Source organism: Grus americana, chromosome 15 (genome assembly GCF_028858705.1).
Source record: "Grus americana isolate bGruAme1 chromosome 15, bGruAme1.mat, whole genome shotgun sequence".
NCBI classification, from domain to species: domain Eukaryota; kingdom Metazoa; phylum Chordata; class Aves; order Gruiformes; family Gruidae; genus Grus; species Grus americana.
The window spans coordinates 12395562-12417174 of NC_072866.1; the positions used below are offsets into that span (position 1 = coordinate 12395562).

A 21613-nucleotide genomic window follows, 5' to 3' on the forward strand; every position below is an offset into this window, starting at 1 on the left:
AGTGCTGCCTTCACCCCCTAGTCTGGGTCAGTTATTCAATGGCAATGAACATTTTCAGGAAGGTAACCTTTCTGCTTGTGATTTGTTCAAGGACTCTGGAATTATAATGGTTGCTGTCAAATGTATATAATTGGTCCCTGGCACACATCCAGTGAGTGATAAAAGCTTCTTTCTCTCTACTTCATTAGTCAATATTCTCTCTCTATATTACCCTCTCACTTTTGCTCCTCTCAGGCAAAAGGAGAATGCAGTGCCCGTCTGTTTAAAGTGCGATTTGACGAAAGAGCGGATCTGCCGTAGACCCCGTGACGGTGTGTCCCAGCTGTGGGCAGTGGATTACTCCTTGGCTGGTGGTTTTCACACTGACTTTAGTTAAACACAAAGGTCTTTTCTGAACTTTGATTTTTGAATACCTCTCTTCTTTCATAATCTTCTGCCAAATATTTGAGCTCTAGGAATGGTGATAGTTTGAGTACCACGAATGCACATGCTTAATGATCTACAGGGGGTGCATTTAACATTTTACCAGCGGGTGAGGCCTTTGCACTTTTTTATACAAAAGGCAAACACACAGGGGTTTGTTTTTTTTCCACAGCTCATAAAAGTACATTGCTAATAGCACCAAAAGTTGGCAACGTGTTGTGCATTGTCTGCTATCGCTGCTGAATGTGTAGTGAAGAGAATATTCTTGTTACGTTAGTCCTGCAAAACCTGTTTTATCTTCAGTGCTGGATGGGGCTTTACTTTCTAATGTTGTCTACTTCAGTGGATCTGTTTAGCAGCCCAAGAGGAAAGAGAAATTTGTCCAATCTCACCGGGAATGTATCAGAAATGTCAAACGAAATGCTATAACATTCTGGTTTTGTCAAAAGGATAAATGTATATACAGCTGTGTGTGTGATATTATTTGTAGTAATTGTTGCCTCGGTGAATTTGTCTGTGTAAAGTAACATTGTGTAGTGTTAACGGAAATGTTTGTTCTGGTCCCTGAGGCCAGTTTGGCCTTACACAAAGATACTTGTTATTTGCCCAAGTCTGATAGTCAGCCCTGGGTTTTGCAGTTCAGGGGAGGAATACAGCTTCAGTGCAACCGATGCAAGGATTCCCACTGGCCTCCTGAGCGCAGGTTGTTTGCTGGCAAATTTTCCTCAGGTTGTAATTGAGGCGCTGAAGAGTAAATTTAACATAGGGTTTCTGTTTAAAATGGGATAAGGATTTTTTTCCATTTGAATGCAGAAAAAGCTGTATGCTAGCAGTATGTATATGGTTATCATTAGCAGTTAATGGATTGTTTCCACTTAATTTTTTACAGCTCTATATGTGTATAAACATTTCTAATCTAGCTGTGCCCATACTTGAAATCAGTATGAGTATGCTTAATAGGTTGTTACACGCGTTTAATATATTTGAGCACAAAAGTGAGTTCCTTCAGGGTTTGAAACACCAATAAAGAAACCTTTCAAATTCCCTCTGTTAATTCTGAGTCCTGAGCAAGCTCAGGTTTGCTTCAACTCTTTTTCTAAAGATTACACCAAATACACTTCATTTCCAAACTACAGTGCAACTGGTGATTGAATTGTTTCTCCTTGATCATGAACTGAAAGGTTATCACATTTATAAGATCATTTGAAGGCTTTTGGCTTTTAGCATCTCAATTAAAACACCAGTGACATTTACCATTCACTGACCAAACTGGTCTGTTCCATGAAGTCTGTGGAAAAGAACGTTTCCTCCCCAGTTGCAATTTTGCATGGATCCTCTCCAAAGTCTACTGGTGCATCCCAGTCTTTTACAAGAACAAGTCACAGTGTCTGTCCAGCAGCTGCTGCCTGCATCTCTATTTCTTGAGTTTTTCTGAATCATAGAGTCATTTAGGTCGGAAAAGACCCTTAAGATCATCGAGTCCAACCATTAACCTAACGCCACCAAGTCCAACACTAAACCATGTCCCTGAGCACCCCATCAAGGTCGTTGCCATTCCATGTTTTTCATAGTTTATAATGATGTAGTTAGTGAGATCATCAAAGTCATTTCACTAATGACTTTCATTGACTGAAGATATAAAATTCCATAAACTTTTTCTACCTTCTTTACTATTGCTGAGCTGCTTTTCTCCTGGTAAAAAAAGCAATCCTAAGATAAGACTCTTCTCTGCTACTACACTGCTAGTCTTCCTTCACAGTTCCTGCCAAAACAAGTCAGAATAAGTCTCAATATTTAATTGTTTAAGAAGATTTTGGATGTGTTTCATCCTTCCAGTAACAGATTCCTGTATTTCCAGTTACACATTTTTCAGGAAGACCCAAGAATAACATGTTTTATTGTAGAAGGTTTAATTTCCTTCTGTATTTATTTTCTTTTTTATTTATTTTTTGCAATTTATGCCATGAAAGGTATCAATGCAGTATGAAAAAAAAAAAAGATTTAAACTTTTGCATTAGTACAGAAAAGAGTGTGTTTATCTTCTGCTTTAGTTGTTAGAAAAAAGTGAAGGAGTATTACATTTCCTGTAAGGATGGAAACACTGTTTTTTAAATTTGCAATTCTGTGGCCTGAAGGAAACCTTAGGCATTTTCATAGGGAGTGTAAAACTACGGAGTGTTGTTTTTGTGACTTGCCCTCGCCCATTGTGAGAGCAGTGTCCAGGCAGTTTTGCTGGATTAAACGCTATTGACAGCAACACTATCACTGAATCACTGAACAACCAGGGCTGCACACCTGGGAGAGCAGTGTCTGGCTCCATAGTTACTTTAGAAGCCACGTGAGAATATGGTATCAGGAAGGACTGGACTTTCACCTGAAGAGAACAACTGGAAAATGCTACGTCTAGGACAGAAACGGTCAGAATTTGAATGCCACTTTGAAGGCTGTGAATTTAATGACAAGCTCCCGATATATTGTAGAACTTTCTGCATTGCAGAAAAATGCAAACTCATTGCAATTGCATCATTATAACATGACAGTAGTGCATAAATCCAAAGCTATTTGAGTAGGATAGTATTAGAAATATTGGATGCAAACCTATTAAATAACTAATGCCATCAGCACAGATCTAAGTACAGTCTCTGCACAAAGGGACTGGAACAGTAAAGATAATAACATTCAACTACTGTGACGAAAGAACATGAGAAAAGGCGGAGGGTGGTTTGTTACTGTTATTTTGGTTCTCCCACGACACCCCAAGTCCTCTCTGCCTTCAGTCTGACCCATCTGTCTGACTTGCCTCGCTTGTTTAATATCTCCTTTCCTCTTCCTTCCTCTCTGATTCTGATTACCATCCCATACGCGGTAGTTCATCAGGTGAGTGAAGATAACTAACAAACTTCTCTCTATACAGCATACTTTAGAACTGAAGGTATCTGTCACCTCCGGTTTGCGACTGATCCTAAGGGAAATGAGGCAATGCATCAAGCACAGCAAAAGAAAAAAACCACAAACTCAGAGGGAAGGCAGAGATGGGCCATTTGGCTTCAGCAAGGTTTCTAGACCTCACTGACAAAGTCATATTTTCATCTGCTGGATTCTTCCACTTCTTTTCTCTTGTGGAGAATGCTTAACACTCAGAGCTGGCTGTAGTAGTACAGGTTGTTCAGGTGTTTGCACTGTGTTTCAGTCCAAAATTGATCCCCCAGTCCTTCATGCAGAGCCACTGTGAAGAGTCAGATCAGAGCATCAGATTCTGTGGTCTGCACGATGCCACATCCTGGCGTTCTGTATTGCGCTCTGCATGTCTAGAAGTGAGTTACTTCCCACCTTCCTCCACCCCTCACGTGGAGGCAGTGAACTCTGTAGTCTTGGACCAGAAATTCATTCTGCCGTGAATCTGGCATTATGCAAGCCCAAGAGGAGACGTGCGGATGTCTGCCGCCCAAACCAGCAATCCTTATTTCCTCCAGAGAAAATCTTGATGAATTGAGTAAACGCCTTCTGATGGCTGGATGTGGGTGATAAGCCGCCAGCTGGACCATTCTGTCCTGAGCAGGAACAGCAATTTTTTTTTGGCTAAGTGCTAAAAGTTTGCGTATAAGAATCCAAAAGGAGCATATGGTTATTGCTTTAAACTTGCTTTATTCTTTAAAAGTATGCTTTACCAGAATTATCCCTTTCAGATCTTCCAGCTGTGGAGTGAGAAAGTTCAATTCCTTTTTTTTCCTTGCTGGGATGAGTGACATCGTAAATATTAGAAAGAAACAAAGAGTTATTCCAGAAATTTGAACTGGTATAAGTCTGATTTACAGAGACTGAGATCACCACTCCACTGAAGATACCAGAGACTGGGCAGAGCAGTTGTTTGAAGAAAGTTGGTAGTCCTCACTGAGCTCGTCTCGACTCTACCATTCACCTCATCACCACAACTGCTAATAAAACATCCCGTGTTTCCCAAGTCAGTCTTGACAATAACATCTCTGGGTTGTGGCTGTTTGCTATTGCAAGTGAATGGTGGTGTAACAGCAATGTAAAGTTGTCCTGATATGTATGAAGCTGGGCAACATAAAAATTGGTAGTGACTTTTGATATTTTTGACCTTGCATTTAGAGTAAACATTATCAGAGGTAAGCAAGAGGCAAAATTCTATTTTTAAAAGACATTGTTTTTTGTTTTGGGTTTTGGGGGTTTTTTTTGAGATCAAATTTCAACTCACTACAATTAAAGCTTTGCCAAATTTTATTTTAAAGCTTTGCTGATAAAACTTCTATTTCCTACTCATTAAAAAAAAAAGTTGAATTTGTGGAATGATACTAAGAAGTATTGTCTGAATGTTGCAATATCTCTGCTCTTCATTCAGATTCATTCCAACTGCTGACTCATTGAGTTATGTGGGACAGCGTTCCAAAAATGCCTGAACAGCTTCAGCCTCCGAGACCATGGTTATGCATCCAGCAGCAACCCTGCTGAAGACCTGGCTTTGGCCACTTGTTGCTGCTTTTGCACTACCTTTTGTGCCCTGTTGACACAAGCGTTTGCAGAGTAATGTGGTGAGCTGGATGTAGAAACTGGTCCAGCTGAACTTAACCATGCAAAAAGTTATTTTTTTTCCTACTGGACCACCTCCCCTCATTGAGAAGCAGGAATGAGCAGCCAGGGTTAGGCTAAGGACGCTTCTTCTGATTTCCAAAAGTTGTTAAACTTCAAAAGTTGTCAGAATTGAATCCTTAATCTCATATCTGTTAATGAGAATGTAGGCTCTTGTGTATTTTTATCACTTTTGAAAACAGGATACAGGTAAATTGGGCTCTTTTTGCAATTTTTACTATTATTTTTTATATATTAAAGATATTTTGACAGACAAAGAACGTGAATACTAGAAAGGTGAAATAACAGTCTTCCTTCTCACAGCTTCCTTACTTCCAAGCAGGCAGGGATACTAGGACAGAAAGGGCTAATTCTAGGGGAGACAAATGGTCAGGATGTCAAAATAAGGTATATGATTCTCCTTCCATACTTTTACTTTCTCAGAGCCGACATTTTTCCTGCTGTATGCAAGGAGGAAAGTGAAGACAGAATCTAGAAAACCAACTGTTCCTAAAGAGGCTTCTTGCTGCTTTTCATCAGAATATAGACTGTCACTTCTACTAGGAGGCTTTCAGATGACAGATGGAGGGAGATGCTCTAGGTATGGCAGGATCGCAGATCATCAGAACCTGTAGACTGCGCCCTTGGTTTGGGCAAGGTGAATACATCAGTATCATTTACTCATTCTCTCTGCTGATCCTTACGACTGGTGTGTAAATACTGCTATACTCATTGGTGGCTGCCCTGAAAACTGAACAGTACTTTTAAAGCATTATGAGATCGTCAAGAGAAAATTAGTCCGGTAGCATCCAAGAAAGCTTCACTGTCCCCAAATTGCTCCTACCTTACTACATAGAGCATTTCTTCAGGACCAGCACTAATAAATCCCTTTTTACCCTGGAGAATGTTGTCATTGAGAGCAACCAAGGGGCTTGCCTACACAGAGTTACTCCAAAAGCTTTTCTAGCAATCCAGGAATTATTAATAATCACTCACTCTCAGGACAGGTCCTGTAAACACTTCCTCCCACACTAATTTGCTATGAACAATTTCAGCATGAGTATAAGGAGAAAGTATAGTTTGTGGTTACCGTAGTTCATCAGCCCTTTCAGAGCTCTCCCACGGTACTTGCCCACTTCTTACCAAGTCCTCTCTTCTGTGATGCTCAGTATCTTCTGCTCCCTCACCGAGGCACCTCGTGGAGCACCAGTAGAAGAATGCCTGTCCCTGCCTTCACCTCAGGTAACATCTGTGTTCCCGTGCAGGGAAACGTACTCGTGTAACCCTGTCGTACAGGCATGGGTGAGCAAAGACAGATCAAGAGCTCTGGAGAGAAAATGGTAGAGGTAGCTCACAGTAGATAGTTTCACCCAGTAATGCTCCATCAATGCTGATGTCGGCCTAGGACGTACCTTCTAGGAATGCTAATAATGAAAAGACTGGACACATTTCCTAATTTAAAGAGGCTTTTAAAATTCCCTATATGCTTCCTTTAAAACAATTCCTTCAATCTTTCTGATGTTTGCAGTACCCTGGAAAATGGGCTCTTTTCTCAGCTGATGAGTGTATTGCTTTTACAGGACTTGAAACACTGACCTGGGTAGCTTATGAGAAAATGGGATTTTGAATTCAGATCCAACTTGCTCTGCCTTGCTTCTGTTTCTAATCCAGAGTGAACCTTACCTGTTGTTTTTTTGTAATTCGCATGATGTTATATCATGCTAGAGTAATTACTGCCGTAGAAGATAAGAAGGGCCTTGCCACCAAAGCAGGAAACCTGTGAACAGCACATAATTCTTGAAAGATGTGAAACCTGAGTGAAGGAAAGCAGGAGTTAAACTGGCTCCTGCATAACAGTTGTTTTGTTTTACGCTTGACGTTCCATCCCTGTGCCTAATTCCTCAGTCTCGTCTTCCATGGTGACTTCGTTAGCAATGAGATGCTAATTAAATTTCATATTTATGATTAGAAAATAAAATCATTGGACCTTTTTAAAATAGATTTTTATGAGTTTTGGCTCAGTTAGCTGAGTCAGCAGTATAGATTCTGCAAGGCTGAACTTACCAGCTTTGAAAAAAAAAAAAAAGATAAATAGAGCAAATAATGATAGAAGGAAAGTCTAATCTAAAACCTCATATAGCTTCTACACTGTATTAATTTTTGGGCATAAGAAAAATAATTTTGTTTTTGTTTCTCATAGAAAGAAACATTGTTAGTCATGTAGAAAGAACCCTTCTTTTATTATGTCTCAGAGGGTTCAAAGCTTAAAATGTCATCTAATTCTTAAAATCTCAATTGTAGTTGGAGTCTATGCTGAAAAGAGATTGATGCATCAGCAATGTTTACCATCGCCTGTTAGCTAGCAAAATATTTATTTCAGAAGGGTTAGAATTAACACAGGTAAGCACTGACACAGTGTCTGCCCTCTTCCCTGTGGAATGTGCACTACTGCAGAGTTTATACAATACTGGAGAATCAGAACTACTTAAATACTGCTGCCAGACAGATTTATAGGTGCAATATAGAGCAGTTTCCTATTCATGTAAAAATTAGCACGTCACGAAGCTTTAAAGGCCCATTTTTCAAATACTTAGCATTCAAAGAAGTTGAGAAACGAGTTTTGAAAGAACTCAGCTTTAATTTAAGCATGTAAGAAAGACCTGATTTTTAAAAGTGCTTAACACTCAGCAGCTCTGTGATTCATAACACTATCTTATCCCACACTCTGAGGCAAGTCTTGCAAAAATCTGGCCATTTATTTTGATGCCTAAACGCCACCTACGCTCTTTGAAAATCTGACCCTAATTATGAGTTGTGCCCTTGAGTAGGAATGAGAAATAGGGGAAATCAATTCTCATGTGTGGGAGCCATTTACTAGCGCTCGTATTGCATGTAACCTTACTTCGTACACAAATACAATGCTGAATTTAAAACTTGTGCTTTTCTGCACATTCTGCAAATGCTTCTGTTGTTAGCTTGTGATACTTTATGCTATGAGGTACAGTTAATGCAGATAGCACATAAGGAATTGTTATGCTTCAGGGCATAAGTCAGAAGAATAAAACAAAACTTCCACTGACTTTTAGCTGGTTGTGATGCCTTACCGCCCTTTGTACTGTTATACATCATCTCCTAAAGATCAGGATTTGGGTGCACGTAATCCTGCAAATCTTGCTTTTTGTAATACTGTTTGTAGATGCTGTTTTAGCAGCAGCTGCCTGTGCTTGAAAACTGGGATGCTCACAGATGGAGTGTAATTCTGGCATCACTTTACAATTTTCACAAATATTTATTTCCACAGTCAGCGGAGAATTCAGTAAAATTCTCGTATTTCTCCTTATGTTGACTCATTCTCAAGAACCACACTCAAGTGAAGACGGATAGTCAGATTTCTTGCTATTTTAGTACTTTGCTTCTTTGGTCTTTTCAAAAAATACTTGTTAACTATGCACTGAACTGGCCAGAGTTTCCTGATGAGAATGGAGTCTAGTCTCTTCCAATGGTTAGTAAATTCTTCTCGGATAAGTTTTCCACATGGATGCTTTACAGTATTTTATTCTATGTCATCAGAGCAACGGACTTAGTTATGGAGAAAGCAACAGAAGATACTTAATTCCTCCTTGCAATGCTTTGAAGGTAGGAAGTACAGAATTGTCAAGTATTTGGTATTATCTCTTCCCCAAGACAGCAAGACAAGGTCATAGAGAGGTTACCGCTTACAGAAATAAACTACAGTCCCATTAAGTAAAGAATCAGACAGTCTTTGCTTTAAATTGCTTCAGAAGTGGCTGAAAGGAGGAGAGCCCTCCTGCAGGATGCAAAGTGAATTATCTCTCTGTTTTCCAGACATTGCTTTCCTGCTCTTAATTGCAGGCCTTACAGCGAGGCTTCTCTGGTGATGCAGGATTGTTAACGAACCCCAGCTGCAGTACCTGCAGGCAAGGAGGACCTGGTGGAGGTACTGCTCAGGTCTCTCCTGCTCCGTGTAGAGCACGCAGCTCTCTGTGGCTATAAGAACACTTCCTCTGAGACTTTCCTCTGCAATGGTGTCATATTTGAAAGTTACCCACAACCTCTGTTCAGAAGAAAAGGGAAGTAAGGCAGCCCCCAGCACCTTTCTATCTACTATATATAGACAGTAAGTTTGAGAGAGAGGATGGTGGGCGTATGTTTCCGGAGCTACGTGACACAGTCCCACGACACTGGTAGAAGAAGAGAGAGGATGCAGAGCAAGAAGAAGAGGAGGTGACCAGAAAGCATAAATGGGAAAAAAATCTATTTGTAAAACAAGTACACCCATTTCCATGTGAAAGGAGAATTCTAATTTGCAGCAGTAAAATAGCGAGCTCCTTCTGATTCCTGGTGAGGTTTTGTCCTTCCTAGACCAGGCTGCTTGTGATCTCGTGTATACGTTTTCTTGTCAAATGGCATCCAGTTGTCTTCTGCGTGCTTTGTGCTCCACTGGCTGAGACGTTCATGCAGCTTTAAGCAAGTTTGCAAGGATAGAGGATTTTGTCAATGAGCAGAACATCAATGACTATGGCAGTCTGCGACTAGGAGTGAAGCTTCTTCCAGTGACTCTGAGGTGGAAGGACTTCAGGTATTTGTTATGTAAGGCACGTATGTCACTCCTCGAGCCGCAGTCAAACTAGCGTGTGCAAGGCAGCAGTCTGTTCTTTAAAAACTAGGGTTTGTTTTAAAGTAATAGTTACAAAGAGGTCACAGATGGAGTAAGGTATAGATGTCTGTTCTATCTACATAAAGTTGTGGGTTTACATGAAATGAACAAAATGTATATATGAATCCTAGCAGTCATCACCCTTAGGAGACTGGACGACGTTTGATCCAACAGAGTATATTGTTAGCAATGAAGAGCTAAATGTGAACGGATAAGACTTCGCAGAGCTAGGTGGGGAGCTAGTATATCTTTGCAGAGTGCATTTAAGATATGTAACTGAATCGTATTCTCCTCACAATCAACGCATGCTGCTGTTACAATGCAGTAAACAGTTTGCATGTGGGTTATTTTTCATGTGTTTCGAGTAGTATTGTTTCTTAAGGTTGATCTTTATACGAGGGTTATGAGAGTTGGCTTCTTTGTTCCTTCTTTGTATTTTGTGTATTTTGACTAACTGTAGGATTCTTAATATGGGGTTCTGTCTTATTTTCCTGTCGTGTTATAAAGCCTGCTATATGAAATATTATTTTCAAACTTTCTTGGGCCGTGGTGAATTACAGTGAAATTATCTGACAATATTCAAGACTGGAGTATAACCTTTTCTGTTGTAAGAATGGCCTACGCATTTGCTGTCCGTTGTTGCTGAATTTGGAGATTGTTAAACTAAAGTGCAGTCCTCCCATCTAATGTGTTCTGCATCATCCTTTGACTGTTTGGGGATGAGAATATCACCTACACGGAATCATTAGCTGACTGCATGGGAGATGTTCTTCTCGGAGTGTTTTTTATTTTCTTAAACTTGTGTAGCACAAGGGTTTGTAGAAAGTGTACTTTTTAAAAATAAACAGACTAAATAGCGGTTTCGTATGGCAGAGCTGCACTTCCTTCTCTTTTCCTGTTTTATGTGACTTGTTTTATTAATAGAAGTGAAGTGTAATAACACCGATGAGGATTAGGCTGTCTGTGCAAGGGTTATGTGAGTTTCATATGTATATATATATATGAGCTATTGAATCTTTGTCCTTACCAGGTTCTTATGTAGCTCAGTCTATGCAAATCCCTTAGGAACACTGGCTCTCTGTGCTAAAGAATGTGCTGGTTTTTTGTAATGTGAGCACACACTTACTGGGACCTAACCTATGAACATCAAATCCATTTGCATGTTTGGACAACTTGAATTTTTCATTCAAGACTCCTCCTAATGACACAGGACTATACGCTTGCCCCCAGTTGTGCTGCCTCCTCCTAAGCTAGTGAGAATCTCATTATCAATTGTAAAACCAGAGTGAGTCAGTCTCAAGAAAAAATTAACCTGGGACCTAGTAATGGCTTCTGAAGTGTTTGTTGGGCCAGCATTCTCAGGAGTCCTTGGCGGCCCGAGGATGACAGCTTCTTTTTTAGATCTTGGCTTTTAGCGCACTTTAGTTGAAAGGAAATGCTCATGTCAGTGGCTAATGCTGCACTCAAGAAAAAATGGCCAGATGTATAAACATATTTGTACTACGTTAGCACAGTGATTTCTGTTGTCCGCCTCATCATCATGCATAACAGCATCGAGGATGTGTAGATTAAAGCATTTATTAAATGTCAGGCTTTCAGTTCTCCACTGATACTTTGCAAATCCTTTAAAATAGATGCACTAAATTCCTGTGGTAAATTATTCATTTAAATTATTGTGCCATTATCTTGATTTGCATGCTCAGAACCAATGCTAATTTCTAATGTGTCAGGATCAGAGGGCTGGAGCACCTCCGCTATGGAGGCAGGCTGAGAGAGTTGGGGTGGTTCAGGCTGGAGAAGAGAAGGCTCCAGGGAGACCTTAGAGCCCCTTCCAGTCCCTGCAGGGGCTACGGGAAAGCTGGAGAGGGGCTGGTTACAAGGGCATGGAGTGACAGGACAGGGGGAATGGCCTGAAGCTGAAGGAGGGGAGATCTAGATGAGATCTGAGGCAGAAATTCTTCCCTGTGCATTTGGTGAGGCCCTGGCACAGGATGCCCAGAGAAGCTGTGGCTGCCCCTGGCTCCCTGGCAGTGTTCAAGGCCAGGTTGGATGGGGCTTTGGGCAACCTGGGCTGGTGGAGGGTGTCCCTGCCCATGGCAGGGGTGGAACTAGATGGGTTTTGAGGTCCCTTCCAGCCCAAACCATTCTATGATTCTATGCTCTGTGGCAGGGCCTTCCCTATTTATCCCTTCATTTGCTTTATACCCGCCATTCCTTCCATTTGTCTTTACTAAGACCTTTCCTGTTCACATCTCTACATCACTTCTGTTCCTCACTTTCATTCTGTTGAGTTCCCCTTTCTCTAACTTTCTTTTTTTTTTCTTGTTCCCTTTTTATATTTCCTTTTCCCTTGACCTCACCATTTTTCATCCTCAAATCTCATTTTTCTCTCTCTTCAGTTTTTTTTCTCCATCTCTCAGTGCTCACCTCTCTCATTTACTTTTGCATATATTGTCATTTATTAATGGTAGTACTAACAGTTTCTGAAATCTGAGTATCAGACTCTTAAACAATATGGGAAAACAGAATAATATCCATCTAATCACCAGTGTAGTCATTGCCATCTGAAGGGACAAATGTCTCTCCATTGACCCTAGAGGGAACCTAAGCAACTAGTTATGACTAGAAACCAATCTTTAGAGGGCATTTTAAGGCAGAAATACAAAAGTTTTGAACAGACCATTTTCCATTCGCTAGAGAGGAGCTATATTTCTACCTTAAACTAGATGTCTAATTCAAATTTGCGAGATGAATCCACCCTCTAAATTTGCTCTTCTATCAGTAGTGCTGAGATGGTGTGTTACTGAGGGAGCTAGAAGCATCTTCACTGTATATAGAAAATAGTGACACATAGAAAAATGGTGGAGTCGTCAAAACATCATTTAAGCTATTTGTAGAGGAGGATTTTTCCATCTTCTTTGTTTATTATTGGTATTATATGTTCTACAACCAAATCTGATTGGATGTTGTATGTTCAAGGTAGCACAATCTGCTGTCGGTTTGCTATTGAGACAAAATTAGTCATTTCCTTCCTGTGTGATAAGATGATAAGAGCTCTGAAGTTCTAAAGCTGGTAGACTTGAGGAAGACATAGCCTTCACATATTGTCACCAGATGGAGTGCAAAGTGGGAAGGCAGAGATCTCAGCCTTTTATGAAGGACAGATCATTACGGGATCCTAATAAATATTACTGCATTGATTAAGGTCTTTTTCAACTATATTTCATTGGGCAAAACAATATTCTTAATGTGTAAATAGTTTTTTGCCTCCAGAAAGTGATGTATTTTATAGAATTTCATATGCAATTTCAAAAGCAGACTAAAGCTAAATGTAATAAGTGTGGAATTCAATGCAAGGATTGTTCAGCTCTTAAGCAATAGTATCCTGCAATAGTGAAAAACTTGTTTATCTTTATTGCATACAGTGTTTGCTGGTTTAGGTGATCCTAAGCAAACCATTGGGTGTACAGACTAATGGTACTAATAATTGATCCATGCTTTATGAGTGCGTTACCTTTTTTTTTGTGATGGAGTTTTATATGGATCTGTTCTTAGAAGAGTAAATAAACGCAAAGCAGAAATAATTAAAGAGAGTTCCTTTGTATTAATTCTTCTGGTCTTCTCCTGTTAGGACAGGAATAGTGATTAAAGACAAATCTCTGATTTATTCTATTGCTTTCTTTTTTTTCATAGAGCAGAAACACTGAATAAGAGTAACAGCAGAAGTCTTAATTTCTTTTTCTCTCACTTGGTTGTTGTTGAGCTAATAGTTCTGAAAATGAGAATTTTTTTTTTTCTCTAGTCTACTTGTAGAAGCAAGATGAATATGCCTCCAGAGCCCTTTGAACCAGTTAGGGAGTTTGTTTTGGTTATCTCTGTCTCTCTTCTGTTCAGAAAATGGGAGTAGTATTTATGACTATGGCTATCATCTGGCTTCACTCAAGATCTAGCTTTACCTCACTGAAGCTTTGCAAGTCTACTAGAGTTTTGCGGGGCTTTTTTGTAGGTTGCGTGTAACATGAAGATTGACTCAATGGAATTGAACAGAATACATTTGTGCTAAAATAATCCTATTTTGTGTTTAAGGCTTCCTGCTCTTTTATTACTTTGGTATGTCTTATTCTATATTTTTCTTTTATATATGGTTGAAACTGTGGCATTGAGTAGGCTGGTTGGATCTTTTCTATAAAGAGGGAGTTCTGATATGTACAGAATGGTTCTTTCCATATACAGCCACTGTGATCTAAACCAGAAATACAGCCCCATCCACTCAATGGCGCTGCTGGCTTCAGAAAGTATTCTAAGGCCTGCAAAATCTGAAATAATAAAACTGCACTAGTAATAAATGTTTTTCTAGGGCATTCCCATCCTAGTGGTTCCAAGTGCTTTGCAGTCATTAATTAATGAGTCCTGCCTTGCCATAAAAGTATTTCTTACGAGCCTTGTTTTCAGGTGGGGGCACTGAGATAGAAATGAATATAAAGTGCAAATTCTTAAAGACAGATGAAGACACTGTCTCCTTTTCTTTGGCGGTCCAGATTTAGGCACCTGTATGGAAAAAATTTGCAAGTATAGGTAAGCAAATTTAGTCCTCTTAATCAATGTTTAAGCCTTTAAAAAGTGGTTTTCAGTACCATAGAACATCCAGCAGTGCAGCCAGCATAATTGGAAACTGCTGGTGTTTGGCATTTCAGAAAGCCAGGAGTGCAAATAGAGCTCTCCTGTCCTTAAGCAAAGGAATACAATTTCCTTATCACACTTTAAACTGTGACTTTCCTCTAAAATTAAAAATAGGTCTAAATCCCTTTGTGGTTTTGTGGTTCTCTGATACTGCAAATCTGCACATATCCACACAAGCAGCTTTTGAGAAAATCACCCTGTTGTTATACTTTATCATGTGAGGTGCTATACAAACTTGGAGGGAGAAAGGGTATTGCCCCATGAAATCTAGAGATATGCATAGAAAGAGGATGTACACTCTTGAAATGTTGAGGATAATTATATACACAGTTTTGAAGTGCTATTTGCATCTCTATTTTTGCTTTAAAGTGTGATCATTTAAATGTAATCCTTTCCTGGTTTATATACACGTTTAGTATTTAACATAAAGTTATGCTCTTATTAACTTATAATTTGCACAAACATTTTGTGTGTTGTGGTATCTTTTTGAATACTGCCAGTCTGTGAACATCTGTGACAAATGCAGAAGTTGAAAACATTAAAATAGACCATCTTTTCCAAAATAAACTTCCTCCTGCTTCTCAGTAGGAGGACAATACCCTTTTTTCATATTTCACAAAGGAGATATCGAGAAATCAGAAAACCTAGCTGAAGCCCACATTTGCAGTCTGCTACATGACGATTTCTCAGTATCGACAGGCCGACAAGAATTCAGAGCAAGGGGATGCAAATAATTAAAAGACTGAAGGGTTAATTTCTGCACCATCATGAAATGAATCACAAAAATTTGAAGCTTTAGATGTGACCTGATGATGAGCACTTTATAGAACCCCTGGTTCTGAAGCCTGCAGGCTTTATTCCCTTGATCAGTGGAGAGTGTCACTGACATATGAAAGTGTGGAGTCTGAGTGAGAACAGAGAACGGCTTTAACGGCAAGGTGGTTTGTTCACTTGAAAAATATAACAAAAAAATAGCAAACACATAGGAAGATTCATTTGTGTGTAACAGCCAAGAGAAGGATAGTCCCCGAGAGAGAAAAGGAGATGAGGGGAGTAGAGTGTTTCTTTTAATGTAAAAAAAGGGATTCTCTCTTTTATTTGTCTGCATCTACAGCGACCTTTGAAATAGATGGGACTAGCTGAGATTATTACTGGATTAAGATCCCTGCAGTTAAAATCTATGTTGTATACTAAACGCTGAAAGGAGCAGCAGGAGAGCAATTTTGTAACTGCTGTGGCGATTCTTATTTCTTTTTGGTTAATGTCTGTTGAAGTCAGTCCAAGCCTGTGACTTCACACCTGTGATTTGTAATGGATGCCATAGTATTTCTATGACATATCACAACTTCTGAAATGTGTTAGGTTACAACTCAGGAAGTGCTGGAATCAGAAACTAGATAATGGTAATAATGAAGATCAGATGAAATAAGTGATTACACATTTGAAAACTTTTTAAGTCTGTCATTTTTAATTTTATAAGTGAAAACAACTTTTCTGCAATATCACAGGAAGGAAGGACAGAAACAAGAAATAAGGTCTTTTAAACACCTAGAAAATACATGTGCCACTGAAAATCTTATAAATGTAAAGCCACTAATACTATATCTTTATTGGTTTCCCACTGAGTTTCAGCTGTCACATCTGTTTTTTGACCAGCACACCAAAATTTCAACCAATCACAAGCATTTTATTTCCTATTCAGCAATATTATTACTGTTAGGCAGCAGTAATTCCTGAGAGGCGATAAGCAACAGCACCGTGAGCTAGGAGAGAGCTCAGCTGTGCTTCTGGTAGGGCATTTCCAGGGTGGCATTCTGAAGAAGAAAGCAAAAGGAAGATTCTAAAATTCCTACATGGCGATGAGGGACCACTCCACTAAACGTTGTTTCTAAGGGCTTGCTCCTGATAATAGACTGTTTTTAACAAGAGTTTGCTACCAGAAATCTCCTTTTAAAATTCGTAGCCGCTCATGCATTATAGTTATTACTTTCCCATTAAACATTATGTCCCCAAAATAACAGTATGGATGTATTATGGCCATACACGAGGGACTATTTGATAAAGGTATTTTTAATGTCAGGTAAAAAAATTATTCATGTTGAGAATTACGCTGATGAGTGAACTCTTCTTTGAATCATTTAATGGAGAAATCCCTTACTAATGTCCTGAGGGAACTGCTGACAGTGTGTAATAATTTCTGGTTCAGTGCAGCAGATTACAAGATATCTGGCATTTTATCAAATTCAGGCAAGTGCTGCTTTTGCGCTCTGAGGTCCATCTGTGAGCTTCCTAGTACTCTCCCCAGAATTAAAGGGCCTGCAACATGTCTTTTTTTAGATGCTATAGATAGCTGTGGCTGTAAGATGACTAAGGTACTGTGTGACCTTCTGCTTTACTGCCTTCTACTTCCAAAAGTTCAGCTTCTCCAATTATGCAGTGTTTGTTAAATTCACCTTTGAAGTGAAATACAGTTATTTCCAGAATAAGTGGTGGAGACTAAGGTTCATGAGAATGTATGTGCGCTTCAGATGAAGCTATTTCACCTTTAGCATTCCTCCCGCTGCCACCTACTTTATATAGCTCCTTCTATTGTTTTACCTTTATACTCTTCATTACTGCAGTGTCATCTTTAGCACACATAAATACTGGCATCCAGTAAAAATTTCATCAAGCTTGTGAGTTGTTCATAAGACTGTAGTGATTTTCGCATAGCTACAGCCGTGCCCCCATGATTCTGGATCCCGTTGAGAAGATCGGGTCTTCCTTGTCCTCTGAGGACTGTTATCTGTCCCGGCCCATTTAATAGCAGTCACTGGAGTACTAAAATCTATATGAAATCAGCAGAGTAAATGCTAAATAAGTGGTTCCTAGGATGTGAAACTACAAAGAACTCTGGGAGAGTTACTGGAGTAGAGGAGAACGACAAAACCTCTGGCAATACTCATCTAACCTGTCCATAGTATGAGGAACCCATCCAGGTTTTTCTACTAGAAATATTGAACCCCAGCCTAGGATTTTGGACAATTTGGGAAGGCCTTTGAAAGCATCAAGAAAGGAACACTCATTTTTGCAGGATTATTCTGTATTTCATTATGGTAAATTTCATTACGATAGAACGCTGACAAACGCATTATTTAGCAGATTAGCACTTGTGTTTTTATTTTCCAAAATGAGGAGTTAATAGCCCCTGGCTGTACAGATTAATAGCTGGTTTTGCCCAGTGATGTTCAGTGTAACACAGGCTGCTTTGCAGTCCTTAAAGTGGGAACCTGAGGAAATTGTACCACAGTGGAGAGAACAGTGCTGGGCCAAGAAAAACAACGTGTTGCCGTTGAGGTCTTTAGTTACTGATTACCTGCAAAGTCTCGTAAAGCACAGCTCTTGTCTCATATGACCTAAGAACTGCACATTCTTCTCATACCATGGTCTCTGATGGGGTGAAATAACTTTTGAAACAGAAGCTTATTTCCCTTGTGCCACCTGGATCACAAGATCTTAAGAAAGCTAGAATGCAAAAATAAGACTTGTTTCAGAGGTTAACATTTATTACAAAATGAAGAAGGAAAGATTTTTACAAAGTTTCTCTACTCTCAACTTTAGTACCAGTTTTCTCACCTCGTTGTTGCCTGCCTTGTAACCTTCTCTAATGAGGTGGTTACAAATTAGGAGTTGGCAGGAAATTCCTTAGGAAGCACTCAGAAATCATGTGATAATATTTGCATGAGTCAAGAACATTTCCAGACTACAATGCTCATACTTACCCACTCACGCAGAGAAAGGCGAAGTCTGAACGCACAGGTACTTGCATTCATGCCCACACATCAGTCAGTCCATACGCAGCTGCAGAAGGCAGGCATGCGTAACTACTTGCGTATGAGTTAACTATTCTTGCGGTGCAGTCGTTTACATGTGTTGGCTCATCACAAACACACAGGAAAAAATGCAGGTTCAAATCAGTACAGTTGAGAGGAACAAAGGAGCTGAGAATGAAAGCCTCAGTTGCCTGCAACAAGTATTTGTCTTTGCTCTGAGCTCTGCACGTCCGTAGCCTTCTTGCATCGCGCCGTGTCCTTTACCAATGCTTCTAATATGAAGAGGGATTCTCTGACTTGTAGAGACCTTCATGGAATTAGCTGAGCTACAGATTCATCACTAGAGAGCAATATGCAATAGTTCATAGGCTCAAGATAGCACTTCTCCGAACTGTCACTTTCCAGATGAGCTGTGGACAGGCTGCACTTCAGTTCAAACAGTTTCGATATAGGGCAAATTCGGCATTAGTCAGAAGCGGTTCCAAGCTCATCCTATGTGACATGGAAGCACAAAAAGTAAGAGGATAGAAACTATCCTGTTTGATGTTCATTCGCCAATTGTTTCCCTTGTTAAGGAGGAGAGCCAGAGATGGATGACTGCCTGGAGACACTGAAAGATGAGGAAGAAGCTTTGTGGGAGAATGTCGAATGCAACCGGCACGTGCTGAGCCGGTACATCAATCCAGCCAAACTGACCCCGTACCTACGGCAGTGCAAAGTAATCGACGAGCAAGATGAGGATGAGGTGCTTAACTCACTTATGCTGCCCTCCAAAATTAACCGAGCAGGTAATTTTTATGTGAATGGCTACATCTGTATGATCTGTCTGAAGAGTATTATTTTGCTAAGTCTGGAGGGAGCCTGTATCAAATTACAGATTATCAAATGGAAACCCTGTATCTCATTTACAGGAGAGTTAACGTAAAGGGGGGAATCTGCTGCTGCTATTTTGATAACAATGACTCTTCCCAGTGCTGGGCAGACTGGAGCTTGTGGGGATCATATTCCCATCAAAGCTTTGGGAAATATTTCGGTTAAGACAAGCAGCAGCCACCACCGTTCCAGCAGTAGGTTTTCAGCTGTCTTGCCATGCTTCGTGATTTGCCACTGAAGGGTCCGTCATCCCGGCGTTTCAGTACTGCCTCCTCAGAGCTGCACTGAATAACGTGCCTTTTGAAATTTCTGTTCCAGAGACCAATTTGCCCGCACTCCTTCAGAATAACGATCAGCACAAACATAAAGAATACATGGCATTACTTTATGAGTTCGGCTGAACTCAATTCATCAGCCAGATTTTCCACAGCGCGTTGCTGTGGCAGAGACAACCCTTAAGCAGATCTGACTTGGGGGGTGCAGCACTTGCTTACGCTGCTCGTAGTGCCGACGTGTCACCCCTCTCTCTGTTCCCTGTGCTTAGGTCGGCTGCTGGACATTCTCCACACCAAGGGCCAAAGGGGCTACGTTGTGTTCTTAGAGAGCCTAGAGTTTTACTACCCTGAACTCTACAAACTGGTGACAGGGAAAGAACCTACACGGAGATTTTCCACTATTGTTGGTGAGTAAATCAGTCCAAAGGAGTCTGTTGAAATAAAGACTGTCTTGAAGACTGGGTTTGATTTTTCAGGCAAGAAATGGAAATAAAAGCTAATCTTGTAGTAGCATTCAGCAATGCAAAATGTGCTAGCAACAGGTAATGTATAAAGAAAAGGAACATCTCAGTTGTCTGAATGAAGCTGAAGAGCTTCAAATTGAATGATGGGCATTACAAGAAATCTCAAGTCAAGAAACATTGGAACATTGGACTAAATTACACTGATGACCTACACATGAGCAGCAAATTGGAAGCATTCAGATTAATTGTACTGGTACAGATTCGTTTTACAAAGTTTGTGCTATTGCTACAGGCCTGGAAATAGCTCAGCTCAGACAAGACAAATGTAAAGGCTTCATATGCTATCCAGACAGGCTGTATGCATATACTGTGATTCTGGTAATAGTGTGCTGTGTAATATATGTACTGTTGCCAGTCAAATATACAAACATGTATGTATTTGTGCATATAGCGTGCCTATGTACTTATTCTGGGAGATTTGTTTCTTCAGTTCTGCCGAGCCTACTTAGTATAAAGTTACTTTATTAGATGTTGATAAGCTATTCAAACATTTTCAGTGGAGGAGGGACACGAAGGCCTTACCCATTTCCTAATGAATGAGATCATTAAGCTTCAGCAGCAACTAAAGGCAAAAGATGTGCAGCGCTGTGAACTCTTGGCTAAGTCTCGCCAGTTGGAGGATGAGCGAAAGCAGCTAAAACTGAACAGGATAGAGCTGCTGACCTTCCAGGAGAGATACAACAAGATGAAGGAGGAGAGGAACAACTACAACGATGAGCTGGTCAAGGTGAAAGATGAGAACTACAATCTGGCCATGAGATATGCCCAGCTGAGTGACGAGAAGAGCATGGCTGTGATAAGGAGCCGAGACCTCCAGTTAGAGGTGAGATAAACGCTCTGGGCTGCTTTAATCAGGAGCAGCAATGGAGAATGCCAGTGGCATCTGGCAAAATGAGACCTCCTCTGACAGTGGAAAGGTGTAGAGCTCTCATTTGCTTTGCTTATCCAGATGATTAGAGACATCACTGTATAGAAATGCCAACTGCAGTGATGTGTGCTAATGGCAGATAATTTACATACTTGTAATGGATTAACAGAACATAACATACTTAAAAACAAAATTTTAAAATCATAATCGTTTGCTAAAAACATGATTTTTAGCTTTTCAGGCTCAGTAATATCTTGGGGCAGTTATCCAGGTTTGCAATACAGCTGCTGGTGGTTTGTTCAAAAAGTCTCATATAGAGCATTGGAACAGCTTGAGACCATTTAGGAAACACAGACAAATGCTTCAAGTGCCATAAAATTCATGCTTGTGTGTGTGTGACAGATGAGATGGAGTAAACAACTACCCATGGTAGATCTGGACACTGGGGTTTATTTTAGAACCAATGATATCAGACATTTTGCCTCACCTTGTTTTTTTGCACATTCGTTTGTTCGCTCCCCCGCCTCGGTGCTGCCTTCTCTCGGGCTCGACATCCCTTCCCCGCAGGGAGATCGCTGCTGGTGCGAGAAGGTTGGGCAGAAAGTCCTGTCTGCTCGCAGTCACCAGTCGCAGTCCTTACTGGGCAAGGCCCTGGCCATCCCCTGGCCTTCATCCCCGTGCATCTCGCTGATCTCCAGGGTCTTCCTCCACTTCCAGCATTTTTCCGCCAGCCAGGATCATCACCTTCTTCTTTGCAGGCTCTCTCCTGTCTGAAACTACATTTTCTTTTTGGAAGTCTCTTTTCTGTCCAGAACTCAAAGCCCCTGTTTTTCCCAATCCAAATAGTCTATGTGCAAATGCATGATGTGCGGTCAGCCTCCTGAGGGTTA

General features: G+C 40.4%; 1 protein-coding gene across 5 annotated transcripts in view; it reads left to right on the forward strand.

The window, feature by feature from the left end:
- CARD11 (caspase recruitment domain family member 11) overlaps positions 1-21613 on the forward strand; it is a 114071-nt gene that overhangs the window by 68662 nt on the left and 23796 nt on the right. For 3 of the 5 annotated variants that reach the window (XM_054842569.1, XM_054842568.1, XM_054842567.1), the window contains 3 exons: positions 18759-18971; positions 19601-19738; positions 20353-20678. In XM_054842569.1, the coding sequence (XP_054698544.1) occupies positions 18773-18971; positions 19601-19738; positions 20353-20678 (663 nt within the window). In that variant the 5' untranslated portion in view covers positions 18759-18772. Of the gene's footprint in view, positions 1-9258; positions 9376-9903; positions 9923-18758; positions 18972-19600; positions 19739-20352; positions 20679-21613 lie in introns of those variants that run through there. The other 2 variants (XM_054842571.1, XM_054842572.1) reach the window with 2 other exon arrangements.